Below are 10,357 nucleotides of genomic sequence, written 5' to 3' on the forward strand. Positions count from 1 at the left end.
TTAGGTTATTTTAGTTTTTGTTAATGATACACTGATATGCACAAAGCCAAGCTAAACTTATATATACTGATGATCGCAGTCATTTTAAGTCACATCAGCTTAATTATTGGTAAGCTTAGTGAACATCCCCTCCAAATTATTGTGATAATTCATGTATATTGTAGTTTAGAGAAAGTGCAGGGGTCAGCTAGAGTTAGACGTCTGACAATAACGTAGACGTAATTGCATGTTTGTTTTTTTCTGAGAGAATCGTATGCACATGTGTATATATGAAGCCTTGCTACTTACTACTATACCATATCGTCAATGATAACATTTTCAGATGTGAAAGTAGCATATATTTAGTTTTACAATGAAGCAAGAGGCAGTAATCAATTAGAATTGTCAGCTGTATATGTCGATCTATTGTTTAGTAATCAAACACACCAAGTTCCAGAGAGCTACATGGACCTCAACCTCTTGTTTATGTTATGTTAAGACTATATTAGTTTATGTAGGCCTAATAGGTCAACTTAACTGTAGGTGGATACAACAAAATGTGGCAAAGACATCTCCAAGTTTGAGTTAATTTCAGTTAAAGATATTATCGTTACACATTACTGATGTAAAGATATTAAATCCTTGTGTGTTGTTGTCTTGATGGATGGGTGTACACGTGCTATATCCATTTAAAGAATATGAATCCAAGCTTACCAGCATTCAAAACAACATATCTCTGGACCAGCTATGTCCAGGTCAGGTTACCATCAGTTGTCAGTATACAGTTAACTAAATTAAAATCCCACTTCAAAACAGATATGAGTGCTTTATTCCAAGTACATTCATATTTGTTATTCGGTCTCATCATCTATTTTAGGATATTGACTTTTGAACATGACCAATGTACATCCTACAATCATGTTTACTCCAAAACTCACTGCAACACTTTACTCCACTCCACGACTGCACTCCATAATTTACACGGTGCCTATAACATTACTCAGCATCTATATGTCGACTTTTCCGATTAGGTACATATACAACGCTTACCGTTCACATATTTGTGCGTCGCTTGATAGCTTTCTGCAAATGATCAGTCAAAGGTAATGATTGGTTATGAACATATATTGTTGTTAGTAAGTTTATCAAACTTACAACATGGCCACCACAGCCATAAAGACGATATTTTGTCTTTCTAAAAGCTGTCATAAAAATAAATGTTGTTGAATCTAAGAATTCACTATTTATCACATCACCATAGTATATCGAAAAAAATATTGCGTGATTTGCAATGTGATAAATCAACAGGTTACATATAGATACATAAAAGGAATCGGTAAGGAGTATACTGTAGCTATATAACAACATGTGTTGCAGTATTTAGGATACATGTTGGTGTGCAGCGGTGAGTGATTTCCATACAATTAAAAGATCATCATGGTGGCTTTTAGTTGCCATACTAAAATTATGTTGATTTACTTACTATTTTTTGCACCTCAGACAAGAATATTCCACGTGATACTCCGTGCTGGATTTAGCTATCTCGTCGGATTTGTCTGATACCTTTACGTGATATTATGCGTCTATTTTTAGGTCACCTGAGCTTTAGCTCAAGTGACCTATTGCTATCCGTTTTCGTCCGTCGTCGTCCGTCGTCCGTCGTCCGTTAACATTTTACATTTCAAACTTAAATTCAAGTTTTGCTGGGCCGATTGAACTGAAAGTTGGTAGGAATGATCAGCCCATGGTCCTGACAAAGTGTTATTTTTCGGGTCAATCAGAAATACAATTTGGCTGCCATGGACGCTATTTTGCTACTAATTTCTAATAGGCCGATCTCACTTAAAATTGGTCTAGGAATGATCAGCCCATGGTCCTGACAAAGTTATGTTAACATTATACTATTTTTTACTCAAATTGGTACATATTTCAACAACAAAAATAAATACTGTAGACTCAGGTGACCGTTTAGGCCCATGGGCCTCTTGTCTATTGTAACACCACAATGAAAACAATAGAAAAAAGTTGTTGTCGAAGTGATTTTCATGGAATCTCATTTTGTCGACTTAAAATGAACCACATTGTTGTATTCTACTTACTACTAAGATCTAAATAGTTACAACTTCATGGGGTTTTATAGCTGTTATACGCGTATGTGTATGTATACGGATCATATATATCTCACATTTTCAGGGTATTATTTTTCCAACACCCAATCTAATCCATATATATAAGCATCCTATGTCATGTGGCTCTTTTGGCGAACAAGTCTAAGATGTTCTCTGACAGTAGTAACTGTGCCGTGTTTTGTCCTTTGATAGAACGTAGATCACTCCTAAACCTGTATTTGACATTGATTTATCCCACACTGTTGCCATCAGTTTGTGTTTTGAGATATATATATAATAAAAATTGATATCCTGACATTGTTTTCCCTCACATCAAGGTACCCAAACGAAAATTAGATATTAATTATGTATATGAAATAAGAAAAACTAAAAATCCCGGTGGCTGGTTGACTTTGGGTGTCCTCCCTGTGGGCAGACGGGCGGGCCAAATAGGGTCAATATTTTAAAATCCTACTCCTTCCGTACCAGTCCAGTGTATAAATGGAGAATGTGGCCCCCTGGGTCCAGAGGGGCAGGGTTCAATAGAGGCAATAATGGTAAGTCTTTTAAATTTCTACTGCGTCCATACCGCTGAAGGGATTTTGGTCAAATATTCTTGAGGCAAATATTCTTAAGATATACCTGCGCTATGTGTAAACATATATGATGCGGCCTACAGCAATTCGGCCCAATATGGGAAATGAAGGTAAATCTTAGGATCTTATGATCTTAGTAAGGTAATCTGGATTACCTATGTACCATATATTTCAAAACTAGTTTTCTTTTTCTTTTGTTAAGACAACAAAAGAAACAGGTGAGCGACACAGGCTATTTGTGCCTCTTGTATAAACTGTTCTATATTCTGTCCGTTGATGATTATTGATAAAGGCCGTATAATATATTTGACTTTATTTTCCCACACTGTCGACATCATATTGAGTGAAAGTGATGACAATAATGATTTCGATGATGTTGTTGTTGCTGCTGCTGATTTGTGATGAATGTACAAGTTATATGAAATTATTTGTTGTTGTACAAATGAAATCCTATAAGTTGTAAAACTTACGGAAATAAATTGATATTGAATTGAATGTATGTGTTTCCTGTTACAGCGCAAAAGTAGAGGACCCAACGTCCATTTTGAGGATGTTTTCTGAAGAATCTATCATGTCGGCCGCAAAGGAAGATGACAGACAAACAACACCAGTATATGTTGGTCGGGGAATCATTTGGCAAAATGCTGTCGATGAGATTCTGACTGCGGAAAACCTCCGAAAAGTCATAGAAATTATTTTCTATGGAGAGTTATGCGAGGACCTGGCTGGTCCCCGTCTTGAATTCTTTCGTCTTTTCATGGAGGAGGTCCGGGAACGGCTACTGGACACTGACCAGCACCTGAAATACAACACAGGGCTGGTAGTGTCAAAGGCATACTACGCGTCGGGCTTTCTGATAGGTATGTAATATTTCTTTTTTAAATCTTAGATAATTAATTATGATTATACACTGGACTAGACACAATGCTAATTTAATCAATATGATATACATACGATTGATAGCAGTTCAACCTGAGGTATGTTATAATATTAATACCTCATACTGTGGTGCTCTTCTTCATCTTAAATTTCAAATTTCAATTTGTGTGTTGTACAGATGTGTTATTATTCATTCTTGTTTCTACATATTTGTAACATGTGTATGATGACTTAAACTTTGACTCATATGCTGAGCAAAAATAGCATATGTCAGCCACGCTAAGCATTATCCTGTCGATGGCAGCATTAGAAATTGTCAAAATATATAATTTGGATTATATGCACAACTCCATATATTGCAGGTTTAAGTGCTATTATACAGGGTGGCCCTTGTGCGCCATTTCTGGCCGACTTGATTGATGGTATCTCTGACGAGGAACACCACATTCAATTTCGAAAGGGCCTGGAGAGAGTCGGCATCTTTCAAGTAAGAAACAGACAGTGATTCCAATAGTGAAATGTATGTTTAAGATCAGAAGTCATAATTTGCGTATAAGAAACTACATTAGAGTGAAAATAAGGCGCACATCGTAATATATAAAATACAATGTCAGTATTTACAAAAATAATAAAAATGTATTACCCTTTTATATACTTGTAGCTGATAAAGATGAAACCAACCGTGGCATATCTGTTTCGCTGTTGTCGGTCAATCGGCTACTGAATCTCTTCAAACCCGAATTTGATGAGAGCGGGACTAATAAAAGAATGAAAGAGGACGCATCCTGCAGCATGTTTGTACGATACGTCCGACGTGTGGCAGGTGAGTTAGAGACTGGTGACATGTTTGTATGGTCGGTGTAACAATCAATCAATTTATTATGCAATAGCCTAACATAGTAGAGTGCTATGAGACAACGATACGAATAACATATTTACAAATAAAACAAACATGCTAAATTGAAATAATATCTATTTTACAAAGTTTATATGTCATATTTGTATAAACGTATTTTGACCAGGAACACAATTTTTGGTCTATAATTGGTTTTTACAAACAAACGACAACTTCGAGAAACAGTTGTTTGTTTTTTTACCTCACCCGGCGCGAAGTGATAATGTCAGCTAAAACCACACTGCGGCGTATGTCGTCCGTCCGTCAGCAATAACTTTAAACGACTTTTTCTTCTAAACCATTGCAAAGAGATTTCACTCAACTTATTGTCTGTGCGTTAAAATGTTTTAAAGGAAATAAGCATCACTTTGGATATATATACAATGCTCAATAGCAGTCGATGGATCAACGCGTCATTGATAGTATTGCAAGCAGACAATCTGGTCAAGTAAAGCTGTAATCAAAATCTTTTGAAAAGTGTAGACATCATGGGTATCACTTCATCACTACAACAATGTTTATATAGCTCTTATACTACGTTTTACGAGTATGGTCACATGCAGCATTCTGTATGTAGATTTCCCTTTACATTTGATCATCAATATATTACAAAATTGTTAAACTAAATTTCTAACTTAATTTTACAGCTGGAAGAAGAGAAGTGATTACACTTGGGTTAATACTTCAATTCGCCACGGGCATTTTACCGACCTCGCAGGAAGCCTTCCAACAGCATCCACGTGTTACATGGAGATGTGTCTACCGACTAATTTACAATCCGAGGAAGAACAGTTTGCAAAATTTGACTTGGCATTTGCAAATACGTATTTTGGCCTTGTCTAAATAACAATACGTGCAAAATACGGCTTCGTCAGTATTTGTTCGTTTGCTCTTGCCAGATTTTTCACTTATCATATCGGGGGTCTAGGAAGGTTTGTGGTATCGAATTATAAAAATCAGGTATTTTTACTATTAACGGAATATATATATTTTTTATAAGAGATGTTTGAAGATCAAAGGTTTCGCTTTATTCTTTTAATAGCGATCTTGCAATATCAAATAGAAAACATATTAATGTCCATCCTGTATAAGTGGGAATACATCCTTTCTGGAAATCATAAACTCCTAAGGTTATGTTATGCAACAACCTAATATAATGAGATATCAAATCATATACTGTAATCACACAGATGCAGCTCATTGTTTTCAGACAAAATTGTAATCACAGCAGAGAAAGCACATTGTGTGGGGTCAACTATTTAATAAAGTAAAAGACTCGTTATGGTCATCAACATGTTCTTGTAAGGTTCACTATTGAGAGATAACATTTATAGTGTGGTCATTACGATGGTATATTACTACATAGTTTACGCATTCAAGACCTGGAAGGGTATCGGTCTCTTTGTTTATAATATTGTGTATTTCCCCTATTCCCCAATTTTAGTGAGTGTTAGTTATGATTTGCTACATCACAAAATAATATCCGAAGTAATACACTAGGAAGGATCACCTATGTTTCATCTGTCACGAATACACATTGAGTAGCCCACCCGTGTGTCATAGGTTGCATGCAAGTAACGCGGATTATATAAATGGCTTAGTTTTAAGGTTTAATTGGCATGGCACAATGCTATTCAAGTTGGGTTGAGCCATAGTCATTTTTGTGTTTTTCTTACAAACCAATTAAATATATATATATATGTCAATACTTCCACTGGAAGCCCATGTTGAAGTCGTGTTTATTCCAATGCATTACATAATAGATTACATAATAACGAAGTCTTTAGTTTTTTTAATTGTATGCTTCTATATTAATTGATTATCGTGACTTTACTAATCATATTGATTTTTTGATATAATCTTTTTAGGGATTTAAATCGAATACGTTTATTTGAAAATAGTGTTAGTTAGAACTGTGGGTAGGCATTACTTGAAAAGCTAGGTTCGATGGGTACTTGATTTGTTTATGGTGGAAGAACACAAACTCTGAATATATATAAATTTACACTTTATTTACAAGACCATGAATACGTACAACATAAACAGTGCATAGTTACATGCTATAAGACCCCGCCCTGCTACGTGACCTATCTGTACCCACACAAAGCTCCCATCCCAGATATACCCAACTATAAATCACATTACAAACCTACAGAGTTAGAAAGGCTATGGCAGCGACACAGGAACCCAATACATCTGTCTGCCCTGAATCTAAAGTAACACCCCAATTTATAGCAAATAGACAATACAAACTACTGACCAATCACAACAGAGTATACTGCCTGACCCCCGTCTCACATCCAGCACACACACGATATTAGCACACACACGATATTGTACAACGGCAACATCCCCACTACATTATAATACTACACCAATATTTCAACGTATTAAACTAGGGTATATCAAAAATGTTGAAACGTTTCATCGGAACCGTTTGATTGACCAACTATTGGCAATACAAGCCCATGGCAATTTATTGATCAACCAGTCACAATAAAAGTCTAGAGCTGTAACAAACAGCGAGTTCCGTCGAAATTCTAGAGTTAAATCATCATACCTTAGTTTCAATAAAACGGTAGGATTCCTATCTCGAGTTACGTTATTTGACCTCTGTACCCTACCCGATACCAACCCATGCTCTACATTCCGAAATAACGTTAATGGACATTCTAGTAGAAACAGGTCATATTGATCCATGGGAGACGCCATATTTGTTTACATGCACACATAATCAAGTCCGGGGTTTGTTTGTTTGTTTGTTTGATTTTGTTTAACGTCCTATTAACAGCTAAGGTCATTTAAGGACGGCCTCCCCTGTGTGCAAGATGCATGCGTGTAGTGTATGTGTGTGTATTTTGGGAGGCTGCGATATGTTCGTGTTTCCCCAACCACATGCGCGCCTACAAATAGAGTTTGCCATCACTCGCGTTAACCCTCGAGTTTCCTATAATGACAGTACAAGTTAACATAGTCCTGATTCAGGTGATAAACTTTATAGTAACAATCAAATAATTGCCATCTTCATAGGATAAACAGTATAAGTTGACCAATTAGACATATGTCGTTGGGCAAATAAAACGTATCCCATATTGATCGATATAAGCGTTGAATTTGGTCTTTGACATTAGATGACCTACATTTTGACTCTTGGTATAACTTAACACTGCTATAAGATGTGCATATGACCAATATTACCTGTGCCCTTTGGTGACTACATATCGACCTTTCGTATAACTTTACATTGTTATAAGATGTTTATATGATAAGTATATAATATCGATTCATTTGATAATCAATTTGACCTGTGCCCTTTTGGCGACATACATATTGACTTTTGGTATATGAAATGGAAACTCATGTAAGATCCTATATTGATACCGTACTCGTATGATGTATACACTAATTATTTTAGCATGTAAGTATCACAAAAAAATTATAATACGCAATTGAACACAGAAATGTAAATTGCAGCGAACTAAAAAGTCAAGCTACTAGGTTTACCAATATTACATTCCCGTTTTTCGACCCACCTTATGTAGACGTGGTTTAATATTTAAAAAGTATTTCTAGTTTACAGGTGAAACTATTTATATATACAAACATGCATAGTTATGATATATCATTATGAAAAGTTCTTTTTACACAACCAATATTTGTTTGTTTGTTTGATTTTGTTTAACGTCCTATTAACAGCTAAGGTCATTTAAGGACGGCCTCCCCTGTGTGCAAGATGCATGCGTGTAGTGTATGTGTGTGTATTTTGGGAGGCTGCGATATGTTCGTGTTTGTCTCCTTGTGATAGCGCGGAACTGATGCCGACTTTATAGTGCTACCTCACTGAAACATACTGCCGAAGACACCCAGCAGGACGCCCCACCCGGTCACATTATACTGACAACGGGCGAACCAGTCGTCCCACTCCTAATTTGCTGAGCGTTAAGCAGGAGTAGAAACTACCATTTTTAAAGACTTTGGTATGTCTCGGCCAGGGGACAGAACCCAAAGCCTTCCTCACAGGGGCGAACGCTCAACAAATGGCCAAAAGTGAGGCATTGTCAAGGGAGACATTAGGAAGAAGAAAGTTATTTAGAAAGGAGAGAAGAGATAAGGTCCCAAATTTAGTCGCCTCTTACGATCATGCAATTGGGGGCAGCAGGTACAATTCTTACGCCCTACCTGCAGGGACTAATTTGTTCTATGTTATACATGTATATCAAGTTTGCAACATATGTTAGAGGTTAAATATCAGTATCGACACAGATTGAAATATAACAAATATGTATTGTATATCCTCTTTATGTATCCATGTCTTACGGGGATCATGCTATTAAAGTAACTATTTGAATATACATTAAGTGTGCGCGTTTTTATATTAATATTTGAAGCATATGGTGAACAATTCTGCTTAATCTTCTTCCCAAAAAACTCCATCTTATATAGAGTGGAGACAGCATGTGGCATTTAGAATACCACCGTTTGAATGTTAAAGCATCTGTTTCATCATTTGTTGTTCTGTGCCGAAGTAAACATGCGCTTGAATAAACGATATCACCACTGGTCACTGCTTTACTGCCACAGGTGTATTAAATGTTGATATTGGTACATTTGTTTGTTTGTTTGATTTTGTTTAACGTCCTATTAACAGCTAAGGTACAACACCTCTTCCTAATTATCGGCGTCAGACCATTCTTGGATAATAAACTCGGTACAAGCGAAGTGGTCAAACTCGTCGGATCCACTTCTGGTTGAATGCAGTTTCATACAATTGAGCCATTCGTCATCGTCACCATTGATTTGCTGTAGACAGTCAACTGATCCTGTCAAAATATGGATACATTATAATTGAAACAAAAACGATAGGTGTTCATTGGATTGTATGAAAATAACTCATGATACTTGTTACCAAACTAATATCGAAAAACCGCAATTAAAGCTAACTGTTATTAAATGAACAACATATGTGTATGTATGGTAATTATGCGATATATAATGAGTGCCTATTTTATTACAATTTGTTAACCTCGATGGGAAAATGTTAGGCAACTTAAACACATTGGCTAAACAGTTAGAAACAACCCCCTGTAACTTAGCCCTATCAATATTCTTAACCGATATTTTGTCTGATCACGTTTGGGCCCGTTTTTAGCTCACCTGTCCCGAAGGCCCATGTGAGCTAATTACGGTACTACGGCGTCCGTCGTCCGTCCGCCTGTCGTCCGTTGACCGTCCGTCAACTTTTTCTTTGAACGACTTCTTCTGAAGAACTGGAGGACCGAGGGTCATGATATTTGGCTAGTAGGTACCTGGGATGGAGTGCTATACAGTTTCCTCATTCAAATGACCTTGACCTACTTTCAAGGTCACAGGGGTCAAATATGTTCAAAACTTCAAACAGCAATATCTTAAGAACCATTTGGACTAGAGTATTGATACTTGGGTATGTTATGTAGACCAGTGGTGTGATTTTTTTTATTACAGTAATGAGGTCAAATGTCAACTTTAAGTGAAAGTCGGGAGTTAAAGGTCAATGTGAGGTAAAAGCTTTAAAATTAATATTTCAAATTTCAAACAACAATATCTTCAGAACCGTTTAAGAGATGTTAAAATGTCCTGTGTCCATAATAAATTTTGCTGGGTCTTGAGAAGATTTTTGAAATTTCAGTAAATTCGACCCTTTTTGGCCCCACCCATCAGCCCCTGGGGGTCAGTCAGTGCTGATATGTGCTTATTATCTAACTGCTACCTAATACTGATAATGCTAACCCAAATTGAATTACTTCCAATGGAAATTAAACAAATGTTGGTCCAAAATGTGATTTCCCTATATAAACTATAGTAAAGTTTACCCCCTCCCCAGGGGGAAACATGAGACCCCAGGGTCAAGAAATTCACAATTT

General features: G+C 36.4%; 1 protein-coding gene across 1 annotated transcript in view; it reads left to right on the forward strand.

Moving 5' to 3' along the window:
• Positions 1–3,199: 3,199 nt before the first annotated feature.
• The window catches only part of LOC110465073, a gene marked incomplete at its 5' end in the record, with an annotated part of 10,696 nt that continues 3,538 nt past the window's right edge, over positions 3,200–10,357 (forward strand). Inside the window, 2 exons of the mRNA XM_021520650.1 lie at positions 3,200–3,543; positions 4,224–4,385. Coding sequence (XP_021376325.1) covers positions 3,200–3,543; positions 4,224–4,385 — 506 coding nt within the window. The remainder of the gene's footprint in view (positions 3,544–4,223; positions 4,386–10,357) is intronic.

This window comes from Mizuhopecten yessoensis, unplaced genomic scaffold (genome assembly GCF_002113885.1).
Source record: "Mizuhopecten yessoensis strain PY_sf001 unplaced genomic scaffold, ASM211388v2 scaffold11049, whole genome shotgun sequence".
Classification (NCBI taxonomy): Eukaryota; Metazoa; Mollusca; class Bivalvia; order Pectinida; family Pectinidae; genus Mizuhopecten; species Mizuhopecten yessoensis.